The 22,167-nt window shown below is 35.0% G+C and overlaps 1 protein-coding gene across 3 annotated transcripts in view; it reads right to left on the minus strand.

Moving 5' to 3' along the window:
- Window positions 1–4,327: 4,327 nt before the first annotated feature.
- Window positions 4,328–22,167, minus strand: part of DENND6A (DENN domain containing 6A) — a 43,245-nt gene continuing 25,405 nt past the window's right edge. Inside the window, exons 10-20 of one of the 3 annotated variants that reach the window (XM_019724185.3) lie at window positions 19,291–19,413; window positions 18,680–18,775; window positions 16,078–16,172; window positions 11,616–11,681; window positions 11,454–11,518; window positions 10,393–10,482; window positions 9,123–9,176; window positions 8,888–8,997; window positions 8,568–8,670; window positions 7,281–7,355; window positions 4,328–6,559 (exon numbers count right to left, since the gene is read on the minus strand). In XM_019724185.3, the coding sequence (XP_019579744.3) occupies window positions 6,428–6,559; window positions 7,281–7,355; window positions 8,568–8,670; window positions 8,888–8,997; window positions 9,123–9,176; window positions 10,393–10,482; window positions 11,454–11,518; window positions 11,616–11,681; window positions 16,078–16,172; window positions 18,680–18,775; window positions 19,291–19,413 (1,009 nt within the window). In that variant the 3' untranslated portion in view covers window positions 4,328–6,427. The remainder of the gene's footprint in view (window positions 6,560–7,280; window positions 7,356–8,567; window positions 8,671–8,887; window positions 8,998–9,122; window positions 9,177–10,392; window positions 10,483–11,453; window positions 11,519–11,615; window positions 11,682–16,077; window positions 16,173–18,679; window positions 18,776–19,290; window positions 19,414–22,167) is intronic. The other 2 variants (XM_019724186.3, XM_088798520.1) reach the window with 2 other exon arrangements.

Here is a 22,167-nt window from a genome sequence, read left to right on the forward strand (position 1 = left end):
AATATAATCATAATGTTTTCCTGATTACAAAGTAAGACATATATCTTGTTAAAAAAAATAAAGTATAAAAAAGCAAGTTCCCCATACTCTTCGCCTCCTCCCATTGAGTTCTTCCACACTGTTGGTGCTGTTTAGGATTAGTAGCGCCCCCTTCCTCCACCGTTAACCTAACTAAGCCATGTTCACCCAACTCGAGATCTCTTTCAAATTAACCTCTCTTGGAGATACTTTCTTGACCTGACTAGATAAATCGCTCAGGCTCAAAGAAACAACCGCTCTTCGTAAATGGTTTCACTTTTACTATTGACAGCCCTCCTCCCACTTATCTGAAGACACTAAGACGGCAGGACTGAAGTCCGTCTTTACATTCCATTGTATTCCCTGCATTTGGCCCACCGTGACACTCAAAGATGGTTGAACGACAGTGGGGAGGCAGAATAAACTATAGTATATCCATACTATGAAATACTATCAGGAGTAGAACTATAAATTCTAAAGAAAAGGTCTCCAAGATATAGTTAGTGGAAAAAGCCAAATAAAGACTAAGTACTGTAAAGTAATATAAAAGTGTAGATTTCCTCGTGTGTGTGTGTAAGTGCAGAACAAGAACTCTGAAGCAAAATCTGCAGTACTGATAGTGGTTACCTGTTTAATCAGTGTGGAGAGAAGTTGCTTTCCTAAGGAGTAAAGGAACCTGATTTTGGAGTGGTAGTCAAAAGAGCTTTATCTGTACTTTAAAAAATATATGCTTTATTGAGATATAATTTACATGCAATAAAATTCACCAATTTTAAATGTACAATTTGGTGAATTTTAAAAAATACATGTAATAGTGTAGCCAATACAATAATTATGCTATCGATCATTTCTATTACCTCAAAAAGTTCCCTCAGGAGCGGCCGGTTTGCTCAGTGGTTAGAGTGCAGTGCTCATAAGACCAGGGTTGCTGGTTCGATTTCTACATAGCCAGTGAGCTGCACCCTCCACTAGACTGAAAACCACTTGACTTGGAGCTGAGCTGTGTCCCCCACAATTAGATTGAAAACAACTTGACATGGAGCTGATGGATCCTGGAAAAACACACGGTTCCCCAATTAAAAAAAAAAAAGTTCCCTCATACTCCTTTGTTGTCATCTTCTTCCCTCACCTCCAGCCTCTGGCCCACCATTGATCTGCTGTCCCTTTCCAAAACTTCATATAAATGAAATCATGTGGTATGTAGTATTTTATGTCTTTCTCCTAGCATAATGATTTTGAGATTCACCCATGTTATAGTGTGTATGAAGTTTGTTCTTATTGCTGAGTAGCATTCCATTGTGTAGCTATATCACTGTTTCTTCATTCATTCACCAGTTGGTGAGTTTTGGGTTGTTTCAAGTTTGAGGCTTTTACGAATAAAATAACATTTTAATACAGGTGTTTGTGCATCTGTATTGATTTATTTTTACAAAATGAACTATCTATGCACTACTCAATTTAAAAAATAATCTTTGAATTTAGTAAATTAACCAGTTTGACATACTATATTCTTGCAGATTTTCTTCTCTCAAATAGTAACATCTGTAAATATTAATGGGATCTTACAGTGCGAAGTAACTCCTTTTTTCATTTAATAATATACTGTGGACATTTAACAATATCAGTACTTATCTTTTTAAGCACTGCATTCCATTGTATGTAAGATAATTTAACTGATGTTTCAAATTGTAAAACATATACTCTTTGATCCAAAAATTCCACTCGTAGGAATTTATGGTAACAAAAATTTCCCTCAAGTTTGCTATGTAGTACTTGTAAGAAGTTCAAACAATGTTCATTACAGCATTGTCTGTAATGGAGAAAACTGGAAGCATCAATTTTTTAAAAAAGAAATATTTAAATCCCTCACTGGTCACTAGCCCAGATATTCCAATTTTTGCTTTTGCTTTGCTACATTTTATAAATTCACAATGATAAATTAAGAAAGAAATTAAACCCATTGCCAGGAGAAACATTTAATCTTTTTTCCTAATAGTGCCATCCTAGGCATTCTGTAGTTGCTTATTCCAACTGGTGCATTCTGCAGGATGGGGTTGAAAAATCTGCAGTTTCAAAAAGCTGTTTTGTATCGTTGACGGCCTATTGAGTAAAGCTCCATTTGGTAGTGATAGAATACATATCAGTGGATGTTCAGAGGGGAAGGAAGGAGTGCAAAGGAGCATGAGGGAATTTGGGGGGGTGGCGGTTACGGATATACTCCTATTTTGACTGTAGTGATGGTTTTATGGGTGTATTCAAATGTCAAAATTTATCCAGTTGTGCACTTTTAAGTGTGTTCAGTGTGTTTATGTCAATTATACTTCGATAAAGCTGGTTTTTAAAAACAAATTGCTGGGTTTTACCACCAGAGCCTCTGGGTATAAAAATATTTACGGGTCGGCCCAGTGGCTCAGGTGGTTGGAGCACTGTGCTCCTAATGCCAAGATAGCCAGTTCGATTCCCACGTGGGCCAGTGAGCTGTACCCTCTACAGCTAAGATTGTGAACAACGGCTCTCCCTGGAGCTGGCCTGTGGCGGGCTGACGTGGGCTGCTAGGAGTGGCTGGTGGCCAGCATGAGTAGCCGGCAGCCGGTGAGAGCTGCCGTGAGCTGCTGTGAGCGACTGACCGACTGCCTCAGCCGGGGGAGCGCAAGGCTCATAATACCAGCATGGGCCAGGGAGCTGTGTCCTACACAACCATACTGCGAAACAAGGGCTTGAACCGAAGTGGGGGGGGGGAGGTGGAAAAAGGGGGAAAATTTTTTTTATCTATTTCTTTAAATCCAAATCAATCATTTCAATCGTTTCCTACTGAAGTCTAAGTATTTACTTAATAGCAAGTATGATAATTCTGGAATACAAAGTTACTATTTTTCAAAAGTATCTCAATCAGTCTAGAAGCACTTTATACTAGAAGCAATTTATACTACAATGTATTCATACTAGTTGATAGGAAAAAACATTAAGGAGCACAAAAAAAGATGAAAGATCCATGAAGCTTAGCTTTCTCATGGCTAAGTAGAAATGGTATAATGATGACAAAGAGAAGGCAAAAATAAACAGAAGAACCCAAGCCTAGTGATGATGCTAGTAAAATGGAATGAGACCTATGATTATTAGATAATAATAATCTTAATTTGAAGAAAGGCATTCAAGTAATAGTGTGGCATTTAAGTACAGTAATGGGTAGCAGAGAAGGGCTGGTATTCAAAAGTGAAGAATATTAGAAAATAGGATATAGCAGAATTCTACTGCCATCTTTTTTTTCCCTCAATATTTGTACATCATGAGATAGACAATGTTATAAATGCAAAATAAATGTCATAAACCAGTATCATTAACCAATCATCAACTTAAAACTTGCTGTTCTAAAAATTGGTTAAGTTTTAGGAATCATGATTCTGTATCTTATATCAAATTGCTGTATTTCAAAACAAAAAGGGAAGTGTAATTAGAAAAAAAATGTAGGAGCTCTGTTTTATTAGCAAATGCTAATTTCTATTTGATTAATAAATATCACAATTCAACCAAGTTGTAGATGGCATATAAGTATTACATCTTAGATATACGAAGGGATATCAAATTATTAATGATAACTTAGTCATTATTGAGTTAATAAATTTTATTATTTTAAACCTTCTCTAATGGAGCACAGTACTCCATAATTAGAGAAGGTTTTTTGTCTTCTTCGACTGTTTTTAGAGGGCTAATATTTGAAAGTTCGTAATTAAATTTTTCCCCAAGTAATGCTAAAAAGAGAAAGTTAGTAAAATTCAGATGTATAAAAACAAATGGATTAAGTTATGAGCAAGTGGAAACAAAAAAGACAATTTTTAATGGTATCTCTTTTAAATGTGCTGGGATATTTTATAGTATACTTTGAAGTATATTACCACGTAACTTCAAAAACAAATATCATCCAATATATTTTATTATTAATAAATAAAAATCCAAAGAACAGTGTCATATACTTGCTACTTTTAGAAAGTAAGAGGAAGAAATAAAAGTAATTTGAGATTTAAGGTTAAAATAGAAAAGGTAGCAAACAAAGGAGAATCTAAGAATACCTAGATTATTAAGTTAAATAATTTTCATCAGTACATTGCTAGAAAGAATATGAAATCACTTAGTTGATCGGTCTGTTATTAATAAACTGGACTATACCTGTTCATAGTGAACAGGTTTTCATTTGAATTTTAAAACATAATTTAGGAAGTAAAAGGAATCCCATAATGTACAAGTTTCATTTACTGTGCATATTTTCAAGCATTCCAACCTTACTCAGAAATAACACAACATATTCAAGTGCTTTAAAATCAAAGGCCTTTTAATTCGGTTTTTGGTAATGACCATAAATGCCTTCACAAAATCTGTATTTCATTGAAAACAGAAGGCACTAGGCATTACATAACACCCTGAAAGCAGTGATTCCTTCTGATGCTGGTGGAGATAGAATACAAATGGCAGGTTTTAGATCTTAACAATGTCTCCTCACCAAAAAGAAAAAAAAAAAAAAGACAACTCTGAAAATCAAGTTACCAATCAGTCTTTCTCAGGTTCCCACTGTAATTTTAAGTTATTTTTTCAACTACATAATTTGAAATTCATAGATAAACCACATAAGCATGATAGGGTTTTCAATACCTGTTAGGTTTTAGTTAAATACAGTAAATATGAAGATACCATTATTACACTAATTGGCACCCTCTGCTACTCTTTAGCTGTGCAAAATAAACTTGAAATGATACATCCCGTAGTGGTATAATTTAAAAGATCTTTGACGTGACACTAACAACTTTCAAATTCTGGTCACAAACTGCATATAAACTGTAAGATTATTAAAATACACCCTTTTGAAAATAAGATGACCATTTATACCTAAATAAGGTTTCCCAAAAAGATATGAAATACTTTAGCATATAAAAGTAGTTGCCTCTTTTCCACAAGGACAACTGTTGTTTCACAAAATAACTCATACAATCCGTGGCAAATGATTTCATTCAAATGCCATAGTCTCTCTATGACTTTGAGGTATACTTCAAGAGACTATCCATGAGAAAAGGGCACATTTAGGTATAAGACCACAGTTACAAACACAAGGAGTCTTTCTTGGGTCAGGAGTGCTCTTTAGAGTTATACTAACAGAAAAGAAGAGATAGCTTCTGAAGCCATTTCTTTTACAAACACATAACAACTAAATTTGGTTACTCAGACAGTAATTTAAGACACAGCTATTTACATATGTGCTATGTCATGTGTGCCTATTTTAAATAGTGGCTTCTGCAGGACACTCCTATTTAAACACAAACCAAACAACTTTGGTAGAATAAACCAAACCACAATCTTCTATTTTTTGGCAAGGTAGTATAAACAAAACAAACAAACAAAAACAACAAAAAACTAGCTATAACAGTGATTCAGGCAAAAGTTCCCATGTCAAACAACAGTAGGGAAAGTGTTCTGAGAAATACTAATTTGGGGGCAAAAAACCCTACCAAACAAATAATGCTGAAAATCACTCCTATAATCACTCAAATGAGTATCACATAAAAAGTTTATGGGCCTTTAAAAGTAGTTCAGTTTAAAAAATAGCCGATTATGAGTTTTATAATTAAAAATCTTTGAAAGATATCCAAGATTATTAACTTAAACAGGCCCAATTAGTAAAGCGTAAGAGGAAATTAACTCTTCCATAATTAATACTAGATACCTTCTTGCCTTTGGAGAAACTGGTAAGATTAAGTTTGAAAATGGTATAGAAAATAATGAAATGTATGACAACTGGAAAAAAAATACCACGCCACTAGTAATAAACATGATGGGAGGCAAGAAATATACTATTTTTAAGCAATGATTACGCAAAAGAATGCCTTATATAATTACGTATCATAACCAAGAAAAAGCTTCAAGACTAGCAGCTGGGTTTTGTGAAACATGTAGGACAACAGAAGGCACTACAAAAAGCATTAATTACTTCTAACTATAGTCAGACAGTTCAGTCTTTTCCTTCTTAAGAAGATAGCCAGTGTGAATGTTATTTTTATATCCCCCTGAGTTTTAACATGATTGGGCAAAACAGCACCAATTTAAAAAAATATCTGCAATGCCAGCATTGCAGTTTGGAATCACTTATACTGATGGCCCCACAGGTCTCTCATAAGAGCACTTTAGAACATGATTAAAAATATAGAAATGCCTTTTGGTGTTTCAGTATTAAAGTGGAACCACCACAGATACCCATTTTTAAAAATAATGCACTAAAAATGTCTGTTTACACGGTATAGTCTTTCCACCCTGTAGCTAGCATTTACAGCTGTTTTCACTCCAGGAGATCTCCTTTGTGCGTCTGGTTGAAATGTCGGTATGCTTCATGGTGCAGTTCTTTTTGGCTGGAAAATCCTGGCAAACATCATGTCATGCCCGTTTTGAGCAGTATGCCTTGTAGGTCCTCAGGCAACGCTGAGATGATGGCATCTATGTGTGTCCGTAACTTTCCCACAGTGTCGGGCTTCACAGGTAAATGCTCTCGATCAGCCTGCGACTAATAAGGAACAGGTGGAAGCATTTAAATTATCCACAGAGTCTGTATTAATACATTGTAGTTTCTAAATAAACATTTTTAATAGTCTAATGATTTGGGAACTTCAGACTTCGACCAGAATTTACAGAGACTATAAAGAAGCAAAGAACATGACATTGAAATACAGTGGTACCTCAATTTCCGAATGTAATCCGTTCCGGAAGACCATTCAAGTTCTGAAACATTCGAAAACTGAGGCACCGTTTCCCCATAGAAAATAATGCAAAATGGATTAATCTGTTCCAGACCTTTAAAATCAACCCCTAAAACTGCAAATTTAGCATGAATTTTACTATCTAATGATACATAGATCCATAAAATTTACGGCGTTCATAAACCAAAATGTTCGTTAACAGAGACGTTCGAAAACCAAGGTACCGCTGTAATGTATTGTTTGAGCTCAATAAAAGACTTCTATGTAAATTATGCTTAATGCATACCATGTGGTATGAAATACAAGTGACAATATTTTTTGTAAAGCTCATTAGACTTTATGTAAATATTTTTTAAATATGGCATCATTATGAGTTGCTTGAGTGACCAAGCGTTTTCAGTCAGATCTACCATTAATTGACCAATATCAAGTCCATTGAAAAAGGTTACTTCTGTGATACATCATGGACTGTCACCTCAAACGTGAAGAAACTGTCTTCACAGATCTTTGGTTTTTTTGGCTACATACCAGCTTATTTTTTAGCTTCAATACAAGGTCTACTGTTTCTACTTCTGTGTGCTTCTGGGTCCAGAGAAGTAAATCCTGGAAGAATAAACAAATCCCCAAACAGTTAAATACTCAAAATAATTTTCATACTGCTCTATTTCAGTGGATGAAATTACTGAGAAGGACATAAAGGAAAAGGAGAACAGGATATTTAACCCAGATATAGCATTACAGTACAAGAATAATTCTGTACATGATATTCTAACAATGTTAATCAGATAATTTTCAACATTAGTCAGAATGATTGTTGAGTATTTGGCAGTAAAACAAAATGTAAGAAGTTCCTTTCTGAGGTGGCCCATTTAGATCAAGAAAAACAAAATTGCAACTCAAAGTACAATAGTAAACCCCAACACCATTAAGTAGTGACTACTTTAATTTATAAAAAACATTAGCTAACAAATCAAGAAAACTGTGAGCATGAATATATTTATTACTAGATGTAAACTTTGCATCTTCAAATAAGCTCTTCCTGGGCTTATTTGAGGTTGTCTTTATTGTATTCCTTCTCTCAAAACCATAAGCACTGGGAGTTTATGATTAGAAAGTTAACACTGAGGCTAGCCCACCTCAAGCTAAGTACAAATGAAAATGATATTATCCATTATATTTTCACTTCATTTAAAATAGTTCTGTGACAAATTATAGACCATAAAAAAGCAGTCCAAATACAGGGAAAAAATGTTAATAGTAACTGGAAGAGGTTACTAAGGCATGCTGGAAAAAATCTGGAGTTAGACTGTTTGGATTTGAATCCTGACTCCATGAATTGATATGCTGGAAAATATTTAACCAGTTCACCAGGAAAAGTCCCCGGTTTGATTTGCTAATTTCTGTGGTGTAATACTTCCACTGTAGCTGATCTCAAGCTACTAACCTGAGATCGCTGAATAAAGAGCTGGGAGACGTACAGTCAGCTCTTATGAGCCAATGCAAGTGGGCTCTAGCTCACTGCCGGCTCCCCTATTTAGCAGTGATGTGATTTGAAGAAAGTCACTTAACTTACAATCCTCAAGTGTCCTATCATGCACATTATAACACACCTACTTCAGTGAATTGTTGTGAAAATTAAAAGACATTATCCATATAGAGCACCGACACAGTCTTTGGGATATAGCACACGATCTAAAAAAGTTAGCTATTACTATTTATAAAGTAGTGGATATGGATATCCTTCCAGCCTCTAAGGATAACTTTATTTTTACTCTCAACAGTTGTTAATATCACACAAACACGCTGTTCTCTAACCTCTTCACAAAGAGCTTCTAGGTGGAGTGCCTCCAATTTCTGGGTCATTTCCTTCCGCCGGCTCTTGAACCAACCATCAAAATTTGGGGATTTTAGAAAATGCCTATAAAAATAAATTTTATAATAGCAAAGTTTGATTATGAGTCACTTCCTCTCCTCAATACCTTTCCTACTTATAGCTCGAAGAATCATGTGAAACAATGGAACTTTGAATAAAAGAATATAAGTCCACTTTTTTGGTTTTTGGTGTTTTTTTCTTTCTCTTTCTTTCTTTTTAATAAAGCTCTAGCGATGGGTGAAAAAGAAAAAAAAAGGCTCACCGGTAAAGTCCAATCCAATCACCTTTTATTCTAGAGGTCAACTGAGGTCCTGCTTTCTCAAGTGTTTTCATAAATTCTTCTGGAAGGAATTGTCTTAATTGGGGTGGACTCTAGAAAAAAAGGACAAAAAAAAAAAAAAAAGGACATACTGTATCTAAAAATTAGAAATGGATTATGTTCATAGAAGTTAATTGTAGTTACAGAACTCAAATAGGAATTAATTGAATATATATACCTTCCATGGAGAAATACTTTTTTGCAAAGGCATCAAGCTTGCCACATATCTTTCCTAAAACCAAGAAAAAAAAGTTAATCAAGTTAGATGTTCTTACCCAGAGAGTCTTCAAAAATTTTTAAGTAGACCTACTTAAAAGAAATGGATTTCCAAGTTTTTCATCACATGATTTTCAATCATATACTTCCCACAATAGATACAGCTAAACTCAGATTGTATTGAGAAGTCAGACTTCACAAAAATTTGGCTTATCTAAAATTTAGAGAATCCAAAGGACTACACATTTTTAATGATAAATTAACCTTACTGAATAACTATGCGGCAGAAAACATACTCAACATTTTACCTGCATGATCTCTTTTAATAATTGCAACTATCCTACGTGGAAGGTATTATTGGGAAACTAAGGTTTCAAAAGGCTAAGTAAGTTGTGTAAGGTCACACAGTTTAAACTTGAATTCAGGTCTACTTAACTCCAGACCATGCGCTACAGTAGAGTTCATTTACTTAAACAGATTTAAACAGAACAAAATAAATTGACATCCATAGAACCAAGAAAGAATATTTCTTCCCAAAATATAATAACAAAGATCTCCAGATTGCCCCCATATAATATTCACAGATAGATTACACTAATAACTACATAGACTCTTTCTCCAATGCAGTCTCCAGATTAGGACCACATCATGGTACTGCCTGATAACTATGAGACTTCTTTTAAAATTTTAATATGTATTCCACTGAATTTCAGGGAATAACCATATCATCCAATTATTTATCCCATAAATATTTATTAAGTGCTACGGCGTAACAGACTGAGAAAAAGATAATGAACAGACAGATAAGGCCCCTGTCATCAAGGTGCTACAGTTTCATGGATATTATGCCCAATTGTGCTCAAGAAAATAAAATCAGAAAAAAAAGCTACAGGATAACCTGGGAATAGATGTACAAAATGCAACAATTACATAACATTGTCCTGCAATTATCTCATTTAAAATATTCACAACAGCCCTGAAAGGTATTTAGGAAAAGTGGAATTAGCCACATTTTATAGATAAAGAAATTGAAGGTCAGAGAGAGGATGTAACTTTCCAAAGTTACACAGTTAATAACAAAAACAAGGAGTTCAGGTCTCTTGCAAAGGGCTCTATTTTTAATTACTAAACACCCGAACAGGCAAAACACACAACATAAGGTTTTGGTGAATGGGAAACATTCATACCCTTCAATAAATCATCAAATTAAGCAAATATGTATGTTAACTTACTAATGGAATGATAAAGCTCTGTGTCAGTTCCAAGAAATAGCGTCGAAGAATAACGCTTTGCGCCTCAGAAGGACGTTTCTGTTGTACACCCTTAAAAGAGGAAAAAATAAGAACCTGTATTTTAGTGTTAAGGAATATAAAACAATGGGCAATTATAAAAGTTCAACTGATATGTAAAAAATATATATATATATTTTATTTGATATAAAACAAACCCTAGAACTTCATCTTTTTTCCCCCCTTTTTCCACCTCCCCGCGCCCCCCACTCCGGTTCAAGCCATTGTTGCTCAGTCTAGTTGTGTAGGACACAGCTTCCTGACCCATGCTGGTATTATGAGCCTTGTGCTCCCCCAGCTGAGGCAGTCGGTCGGCCACTCACAGTGCCACTCACAGCAGCTCACGGCAGCTCACGGCAGCTCTCACTGGCTGCTGGCCACTCACAGTAGCTGCCGGCCATGCCGGCCACTCACGATAGCTGCAGCCACTCTCACTGGCTGCCGCAGCTCACTGGCCCATGTGGGAATCGAACCCACAACCTCTGCGTTAGGAGCATGGCGCTCCAACTACCTGAGCCACCGGGCTGGCCCTAGAGGCTGGCCCTAGACCTTCATCTTAAACTAATTCAATCTGAAGTTCATTATGTAATAATACTGTGGGAAAAAAATCCTCAGAGCAAAACATAAGGTATTCATCCCATACTTAAAAATATCAGTTCACAATGAAGACTATCTTTATTTCATGCTTGCTGTATTAATGCTACTAACATTTTCCCCCAAAATCCTAACTATCCCCTACTGTTAGATGCTAAGCTACCTTATGGTAGAGTCCATGACTTTTTCACTATAACGTCCAAGTTTCTAGGAAGATTGGCACCAGTTTGTAGCTGCAGCCACCATATTTCAAGCCCATACTTGCTACTTTTGTCTCCTGATTTCAATGAAGCTTTGGTTCAAAAGAGAGACCTCATTTCACATTACTATACATAAAGCACATATTGCCTAACTGCATGTTAGATATATGAATAAGGAAATTTAAATTAATAATATGAGCCAATAATTACCTTCTGTAATTGTTTTATGATCTCGTCATCTCTACTTAGATATGGCTTATAAGAAGTATAAACTCCTAAGAAGTAAAGAAAACAAGGTAAACAGTTTTGTTTTGTTTTTTTTTAACCAAGCTCCCATAAGGTATATATTTAAAAATTAATAAAAGTCAATACCAGGTTTAGAATCCAGAGTCTTTAGATTCTTCAATTTTTTCACTTTAACCTGCTTAGGAATTTCACCTGAAGAAAACATCATAAAGAGTCTTATAATTATTCAAATCTCAAAAAGGAAATGAAGAATAAAAAGAAAAAAATGAATAAAGAAAAACAAAGAAAAAAGCAGAAAATAAATTTTTTAAAGAAATTACAAAATTATTCAAATTTCACATATCACAAAACTGGAATTTTATAAGATTAATAGTCTACTGCCTATTTATTACTTAGTCTGGGATATTGTACTAATGTATTCTTCTTAACATCAATTAATATTCAAGAGTTTATTTCTGGTACTTTAAAACTGGATAAAGCAAACACTGGATTATTACAGGATTACAGAAATAATTTGTGTAAATTATATAAAATGGGTACTTGATCTTTCATTAATATCTATCATTGCTTAAAATTGTCCTTTTGCCATTCAACTTGTAATGTATTTGTGTCAAATACATAAAACTGAAAATTTAAGTGCCAAATATGAATAAAATACCCTTTAAGTGGAATTGAAAGCAACTCCTAAATTAGTATGCAGATGTAGTATTCAAAGGTTCTTTATCACCTCCCAAAATTCTTTTGCATTGTAGAAACTTACGCTGCCACCAGGTGGTGATAGTGTATGCCACAACCACAGGGCTGAGTTACAGATGACAGAACTCCTGAGCAGAGCTGCTCTGTAGCATATGCAGTGGTTCTAGTCTTGAGGTCAACATTCTCTTGACCTCAAGAGAATCTAAACCACCATTCTAATTGGTAGAAAAATACCTCAAGATAAACATCTGAAAGTGTCATAAACACACTAAATTTAACAGACTTTCTCTTTTCCTTTCTCTGTCCTCCACCCCTCCCTTGGTCCTAGGTCTTTTAAATGGTAACTTCACCTGCCTGAAGAGATTTCTCAGAGCAGCAAGAATATTAGTTGGCAAGATATCACAAGAAAAGAAACTGCAGATAGATATCCATCATGGATACAGAGGTAAAAATCCTCAACAAAAATATTAGCAAATTGAATCCAGAAACATAAAAAAGGACTACACATCATGACCAAATGGGATTTATCCAAGGAATGCAAGGTTGGTTTAACATTTAACATCCAAAAATCAATTAATATAACATGTTAACAAAGGATAAAATCACATAACGATCTCTGTAGATACAGAAAAAGTGTTTAACAAAATTCAACACCAATTCATGATAATCACTCTCAACAAACTAGGAACAGAAAGGCACTACCTCAACCTGAAAAAGGATGTCTATGAAAAACCTACAGCTAACATCATAATTAGACCTGTATTTTGAAAACTACAAAAAACATTGCTGCAAATATTAAAGAATGGAGAGACATTCCAAGTTTCTGGATTGGAAGACTCAGTATTTTTCAGATGGCAATTCTCCTCCAAATTGATTATATATTCAATACAATACCTATCAAAATCCCAGCTGGCTTTTTTGTAGAAATTGACAAAGTGATCCTAAACTTTATATTGAATGCAAAAGACCAAGAATAGCCAAAAACAATTTTGAAAAAGAAGAACAAAGTTGGAAGACTCACATTTCCAGATTTCAAAAATTACTATAAAAGTATAGTAATCAAGACATTGTATTATAAAGATAAGACATATAGATCAATACAACAGAAGTAAGAGTTCAGAAATAAACGTTTGTTTATGACCATCTGATTTTCCACAAAAGTACTAATGTGAAATAAATAGAAAAAGATAGTTTCTTCAACAAATAGGTGCTAGGACAACTAGTTATCACCATGCATAAAAGATGATTTTATACCCTTAACCCACATCATACACAAAAAATAACTCAAAGTGGTTCACAGACCTAAATGTTAAGTGCTAACGCAACAAAACTTTTTAGAAGCACCAGGAGAAAGTCTTTGTGACTTTGAGTTAGGCAATGAGTTCTTAGACACAAAATCAAAAGGCTAATCCATAAAAGAAAATAATTGATTAGCTAGACTTTCCAAAGTTAAACGTATTTTTGTGGTTACCAGGGGCAAAGCATATTGGATAAAGGTGGGGGAATTGGATAAAGGTGATTAAAAGGTACAAAGTTTGAGTCATAGGATAAATAAGTACTGGGGATGTAATGTACAACATGATGACTGCAGTTAACACAGCTATATGGCACATTTGAAAGTTCTTAAGAGCGTAAGTCCTAAGAATTCTCATGACAAGAAAAAAACATTTTTTTCTTTTTTTGAAAAATCTGTATGAGATGACAGATATTAACTAAACTAGTTGTGGTAATACTTCCACCATATACGTAAGTCAAGTCATTATGCTGTACACATTAAACTTATACAGTGCTGTTTGTCAATTGTATCACAACAAAACTGGAAAAGAAGTAAACACTTTTGTCCTTCAAAATATACCATTCAGAAAACAAAAGGAGGGCAGCCAGATGGCTCAGTTGGTTAGAGCATGAGTTCTGAACAACAGGGTTGGCGGTTCGATTCCTACAGGGGCCAGTAAGCTGCGCCCTCCACAAATAGACTGAAGACAACAAGCTGCCGCTGAGCTACCAGTGGGACAGCCGGATGGCTCAGTTGGTTAGAGTGCGAGCCTTTAACAAGGATGCCTGTTCAATTCCCACATGGGATGGTGGGCTGCACCCCCTGCAACTAAGATTGAAAACAGCGACTGGACTTGGAGCTAAGCTGCGCCTTCCCCAACTAGATTGAAGGACAACAACTTGGAGCTGATGGGCCCTGGAAAAACATACTGTTCCCCAATATTCCCCAATAAAAAAATTTAAAAAAACAAAACAAAAAGAGAAGCCATGTGTTGTGAGAAAATATTTGGAAATCATATACTAAAAACAGCTTTGTGTCCAAAATACATAAAGATCTCTTACAACTAAATAACAAGACAACCTAGTTAAAAATGGGCAAAACATTCAAATCAACATTTCATCAAAGAAGATAAATGAACAACTAATAATTAGATGAAAAGATGCTCAACATCATTAGTCACTAGGGAAACACAAATTAAAACTACCATTTCAAACCCACTAAATGGCTACAATGAGAAAGAGACAATATCAAATGTTGGCAGGGATGTAAAGAATTAGAAACTCTCATACACTGCTGGTAGTAAGAATGTAAAACGGTGGGCTACTCTGAAAAATAGTTTGACAAAAAATTTCTTAAAAAGTTAGACAGACTTATCAATACATGTTACTTTACCAATGATTTTATGCAAAAATTCCTCTACTTACATCCCAACATTGAGCCTTTTCTCATTGGAAAAAGATGATAAATAATAATTTACTATATTATAATTAATCAAATAGTCTATAATAGGGTAAAACCATGAAAGTAAATATTAAGATTAAATTAAGATTAAGAAAATAACTTTTCATATCTTCTCTTAGCTAAGACACTGGTAACTGCCGTGTTCTGAATTATCTTTAATAATCGGACAGGACATAATGAAATGGCAAGAAACCATGACATCTACATAGTGCCATATGTTAGGCACTGTGTTTAATCCTCCCGGCAGACAAATTTGAGGCTTAAGGAAGCTGTACTGCCTCCGATCTGTGTGATCTGGGGGTGAAACCCTTTGCTCTTTCTTCTATGTCATAAGATGTCTAAGGATTTCAGTATAAGATTGAATCTAATATTTGTAAATAATATGATTTAAAATGTTATTCCCTGACTCTAATAATGTCTATGTAGATTTATCTATATACTAGAAAATAGCTTATAAAATATTATTAAATGTTTTAAATATACCTGTGTATACCAAAAGAAAAGTCTTTAAAAGTATCACATCATAAAGTTATTAAAAAATATTTTTGTTATCTCCAGTCTCAACTATTTCAATGGAAAATTAAGGAACATCCAGTGAAGAAAGTCATAGGTATCTAAGTTAACAAAACTTCCAACCTCAGAATTCATTTACTCATTTAAAAACACTTTTTAAACAGCTACCACAAGCAAAGTGTATATATCTTATTTCCTCAAGGAAAGCACAACCTTTTGACCACTTCCTTAATCAGTATCAGTACCACAGAAATGTAAATACTTGTTTTGAGACCTAACTGAGAATTTTGTGCCAAGTTGAATTAATTCAAGCTTCTATAAGGTTTTATTCAAGCAATGTTGGAAATTCCTATTTAATTGGACTATACATATACAAAAAGTAGCTCAAATTTTTGAGGTTTCATTTTCTTATAATTCATTTCATGTTTATAACACTGAAAGTACATTTTTTGGTAGGAGGAACACGTGTAAGAACCTTTATATTTTAGTGACAAGTTATGCTCTTCTCCAAAGGCCCTCATTCAGGTTGCCTCAAAGAAGGTTGCCATCAACATAATTAAAAAGTAACCAAAAGATAAAAAGAAAGGGGAAGAAACAAACCTGCTGAGTCATAGTACACACTAAAAATAGTTTATACTTTACCTGCTGGTTTAAGGTCTCCTATTCGAATAATGTGTGGCCAGTGCTGAAGCGTTTTTGCAAAAAATGGGTTGGTTACTCCTAATATGACTGAGGGCCTACAAAAAAACAAAACAAAACAAAAACAAAGTGAAAAAAAATATGAATGTTCCATCAGTGAAAAATAGTTTATAATTTCTTTTGCGTGAATAATAGATTATATTTTCCTTTAGTCAATGTATTACATAGAAACTACATGCCAGACACCATGTTCATAGCATATAAATATGAAAAGACATGGTCTTTCTAAAAGCACAAAGGAAGAAGAAGGGTATATATACCCAATGATGCCAGAAATTAGAAGACAGTGAAGGTGGTATAAAATGTACAATAATTACAAAGGACACACTGTGTCTACCAGGGGATTAAAAGACAGCCTCACTAAAGAGATGACATTTACACAAAGATACAAAAAATGAGCAGGAGTTCTTTGCCAAGTGGATAGGGTGGTAAAGGTGGTGCAGGAGAACAAATAGTATGTGCAGAACAATGAAGTGAAATCATGGTCTGTTCATAGAACTACAAATAGTTCAGCATTCCTAGAGCACAAAGCAGGAAGCATGAATAGTCAGAAATGAAAGCAGATGGGCAAATGCGGGCCAGATCATTAAGTACCAAATTAATAAGCTAAGAAGTTTACATGTTATCTTATAGACAAGTGAAAGCTACTAAAGAATTGAGTGAAGGAATGCCACATGAATGAAAATGTACTTATTAGAAAGGTCATTCTGGGAGAAATTTAGATGATGCCCTATAAGGAGGGGAAGAGGTTTGGGAAAAATCAACAGCAAGTATGAAAAAGACTAGAGATTGGGAAGAAAGCTTTGGGAAAAAAATAACAAATGTTATAAGAGATATTTTAGGATGTTGAATGGACAGAATTTGTTAATACTTGATGTGTACCACATTAAGGAGAAATTTATGATAATTTAGGTTTTTCGATAACTAAGTGAAAAGTAGTACCATTCTTGAAAATACTAAGAGGCATGGGATTAGGGAAGAAAAGTAGGAGATAAAAAGAATTCAGTTCGAACATGTTTACTTTCTGGTGGCATTAAGATGTCCAGGTAGCAATGTGGTTTAAAAGCAAACAAACAAAAAAAACTTGGATATATTTTCTAGATCTTTACAAGGTCTAGACCTTGTAAAGATCTTGGTTAGGAAGATAAATTTCAGTCATCTGTATACAGGTGTTAACAGAAGCTGTGGGTACAGATAAGATTATACAGAAAGAATTTATCGGACTGAAATCAGAACACAACACTGGAGAACACCAACATTTAAGGGGTTGTCACAGAAAAAGAATTCTGCACAGGAGAGTGAGATGTACCACCAGACAGCCATGTGAGAGTGGTATCAAGAGTTAAAATATTTTCAAGGTCAACAGCTTAAACACTACAAGAAAGGGAAAACAGGAAAAATGAGACAATAATGTACCCACTGAGTCAGGCAGTGAGAAGGGTCTTGCTGATTTCGGCAAGAATAACTTCAGTGGAGATGAACAAATCAAAGAGCAGTAGGGCAAGGGCCAAAATGGAAAGTGTAAGGCCTTTTTTCCCCTTTTACAGACTGGGAAGAATTTTCATGTTTATATACTGATTCGAAGAAGAGAAAGAAGGAAAAAGGAAGTTACAGAGCAAGAAGATAACCGATGCTGTACGAGGTCCTGAAGTAAGGAAAGAAAATAGAACTGAAAGTACAGTTGGGTGACTATTATTTATTAGCTTCCGCTAATAAATAAAATCATTCAAAGAAAATAAGATATTGACTCTTGAAATGTGAACCTGCAGCTCCTCAAACTTTCCCTCATAAAATCAATCTGCCAAGAAGTTCAAAATTTAAACTTTTAAATTATTACCGAAAAATAATTCGACATATCGTGTTCCCCTGAAAATAAGACCTAGCCAGACAATCAGCTCTAATGCATCTTTTGGAGCAAAAATGAATATAAAACGCGGTCTTACTTGTCTCATTAGGGAGACCACCTCAGGGAAGATGTAGATGCCTGATCACTGCACTGTACACCTGAAGCTGAAGCTGAACAATAATGAATGTCAACTATAATTATATATATATATATATATATATATATATATATATATATATATACACACACACACACACATATATATATATTTACAAGAAGGGGAGTACAGCATTAGGAATAGAGACAGTGGAAATGTAATGGCTGTATGCGATGTCAGAGGGGTAGTAGATGGGGAGGGGGGGTTATCACTGTGTGAGGGGTATAAATGATAAATGTCTAACTATTACATTGTTTTATACACCTGAAACTAATAAAAACAATTGCCCAGCTAGCAAAAAAAAAAAGACACGGTCTTATTTTACTATAAGACCGGGTAAAGTAAGACCAGGTCTTATATAATATATAAATAATATATATATAATATAATATAACATAAGACCAAGTCTTATATTCGTTTTTGCTCCAAAACACGCAATAGAGCTGATTGTATGGCTAGGTCTTATTTTTGGGGAAACACAAACACGGTAATTTGGTTATACAGGTAATATCTGGTTAATAAAAGTTATGTTGTTTACTCACGGGGCTTGAGTACGGGTAGTATATTCTTTGAATTCACTATCATGAATAGTGAAATAAGGTCGGAAATCACTGAAGTACTTCAGTGGAGAAATACAGCTGTGGAGCAAGAAGAACATGTAAAACAAATGACACAGAAACTAAAGGCCCTACTCAATAACATCTACACATACAGCATACCCCCAATGGGATAATTTGTCTATTTCAATAAATGGTTAACTAATTTCAAGAAACTAGAAAGCAAATGGAAATGCATAATATGGAATGGCATATTAAAAGAACACTGGACTTGGGGCAGAAGATGGGGTGAAATTCTGATTCTATCATTCACTAGTCATATGCCTTTTACTAGATAGACACTGACCATTAATGCAACTAACATTTACCAGGGGACAACTTCGTATAAGTGAATGAACATGCCTGTTGCTCGGAAAAACAAGAACATGGTTCCATCCCTCATGGATCCTGAATTAATTTTCTCATACACAAAATGGTGTTATAATAAGCACTACCTTCTTATAGGGTTGTTGTGTGGAGCAATACAACAAGTGTACAAACATACCACAGATGGGAAAATGCTGCAACTCTCACCAGCAGGAACCAATTATACTCACTTAACAAGTGCCAATACAGTCTCTGAAGACTCCGATGGTGACGGTGCCATGACAACAAGGGGCTCCCCCAACAACACCAGCTCCCAAAGCATCTGACTGTGGAAGAAAACTGGGCAGAAACACCTGAAAGGTATTTAAACCGTAAAAGGATTGTTGTTTATCCAATCTGTTTCTTAAGTTCCTATATAATCATTCTAAAAACTTCACATTGATAGAAATTCTTCCAGCTATTTGTACCTTGATCTGATATACAAATTCACTTATAATATGGGGATGCATATAAATAAAAGTTCCTTTTATCCACATAAAAATATATCTCAATTTCACTCATTCCAATTTTTACAAAATTAAATGCAGCATATTGACACAGAGTGGCTAACAATAAATGCATATAAAATAATTATTAAATTGTTGTACTATATGGTAGATCTATCTTTATCAATATTGCTGTTACATTTGAATTTCTATTCTAAATATTTTGAAGGAAACAAGAAAAATTAATTTTCCAAAAGATTTTTATTAGATGCACTTAGCTTAAAAGCAAATGCCTTCCATATTAAAGAATGATGAAAACAAATCACAAGGGGGAGTTCTAATGCCAAACAACAGAATGATTTCCTGGGTAGATCCTCCCCCTACAGACATGCTGCATATTTTTATAGCAGCCCTGGAATTGGGTGGAAGCCTGTCAGGATACAACTCTGGTACATTACTTAGCCTCCGATATTTGGTAACTTATTTATTTAATAATTCTTCCTGGTAGGGTAACAATTTTTTGTAGTGTACTAGAGAAAAAATACTTATGTATTTATAAAAATCATAACCAATCTGCCTCTTTGAAAACACAGATACACACAAAAAAGAAAAAGGAAAAAACAGCATTTAAGCGCAAAAATATACAACAAATTCGTGAGATGAAAATTAGGAAAAGTTAATTTTAACTATTCAAAGGCAAGAAGACAAATGTGAAGTAAAAAAATAAAGCAATAAATAGTTCAAGGATAAGGCAAAGGAGCGCTTCTTCCTCTTTCCTTCCTAAACAATTCAATCCTAAAGCAGAACACAATGCATGATAGAGATCTCTGCTAGGAGGGAAAGAGAGCCATGTTAGCCCAGGGAGGGGTGTCAGGGTTTGTGCGAGATAAAGTACACATCCATGTGGAAGGGTGGCTTGCTATGGGGCTGTTTAAACCCAAATGTGGTAAGGAAGGTATACATACTTGTATGTGGAGGTGATCTGGTTTGGGGAGACAGGGCCCAGGAAGTGTGATAGTCATGAAGGAGCAGTATGGTGTGGCATGGCACAGCCAGAGTTAAGGAGGTTGTCTGTGGTGGGGTGTCAGAGCAAGGAAATGAGGGTGTCCACATACAGAGGTGGCCTGGATAAGCAGGTAAGTGGCTACCGGTGGCTGAGGAAATAGGGAATGGGGAGTAACTGCTAATGGGTACAGCGTTACTTTTTAAAGTGATGAAAATGTCCTGGAACTAGTAGTTGTACAATTTTCTGAATATATTAAAAACCACTGAATTGTATACTTTAAAAGAGTGAATATTATGGTAGGTGAATTATATATCAATTTTTTAATTAAAAACAAAACAAAACCAAAAAAACAAGCCTGGAACATCTTACACCAGAATGCAAGAACGTGTTTAAAGAATGACAAGAATATGTCAAAAAACAGGCCAGCTTGAAGTGGATTCTCACTGGGCGAATTGGGGATAACATGAAGATAAAAACAGATGACAATAATGGATTTTAATAACCTGTTGAATAAAATAGGAGACCAACAGTCCATTCAGACACACATAAATAGTGTTGATATTTTAAAATATTTCTACAAATTCACTGACACTCCTTTTAAAACATGGAGCCTAATTCTCTCCCTCTTGGTGTGGGCCAGATTAGTGGCTGACATGTAATAAAGAGGGTAAGTGACGATGTACAATTTGAATATTAGGTCATAAAAGTCATTCTAACTTCAGCCTTCTTTCAGATCACCTGCTGGTAATGTTAGAACATTCTCGCAGCCCTATGTAGAGGTCCACGTGTCTAGGAATGAGGCCTCCTGCCAACAGCCACAGAAACTGTGACCTCCAGCCGATAGCCAAGTAAGCAAGCCCTCTAGAGAAGCAGACCCCAGCTCCAGTCAAGATCCTCCAGCCCCACTTGTCCAACTGACTAAAACCTCAGCTGACAACTTGACTGTAACCCCTTAAGAGATCCAGAGCTACAACTATCCAGCTAAGAAGTTCCTAGATCCTAATCCTCCAAAACTGCCAAATAATGTTTGTTCTTTCAAGCCTCTAAGTTTGGGGGCAATTTATTACACAGCAATAAATAACTAATAGACATACTTGTGGGGAGGTAAGGTACTTCCCCACAAAATACTGAATTACAAAAGGAAAAAGAACTTATCAATGGAGAAGCTTAGAGAACACCATTTTAACCAAGTGATCAAAGGGAACACTTTCAGTACCGAGGCACACCAAACTTGAGTCCTGCCTCCTTACTAAAGAGGCACAGGCTGAATGAATCTAGTCATGAGTAAATCCTAGACAAACCTAAACTGAGGGATTTTCTGCAAAATAACTGTCCTCTAATCCACAAGAATGTCAGGATCATGAAAGCGAAAGGAAGATTGAGGAGCTGGTTATTCCAGACTAAAGGAGAGAACTAGAGAGACATGGTAACTAAATTAACAGGTGATTCTGAACTAAGTATTATGGTAACAACTGGTGACATTTGAATGTGGTCTTAGTATTGATAGTATTAATTTATCAATGTTAATTTTCCAATTTTGATGGCTGCATTGTGTCCTAATTTGTAGGAAATAAACACTAAAGTATTCAGGGATGATGGGCATCAGTTTTCCTATT

This window comes from Rhinolophus sinicus, chromosome 5 (genome assembly GCF_057876585.1).
Source record: "Rhinolophus sinicus isolate RSI-liver-muscle chromosome 5, RSI-T2T, whole genome shotgun sequence".
Classification (NCBI taxonomy): domain Eukaryota; kingdom Metazoa; phylum Chordata; class Mammalia; order Chiroptera; family Rhinolophidae; genus Rhinolophus; species Rhinolophus sinicus.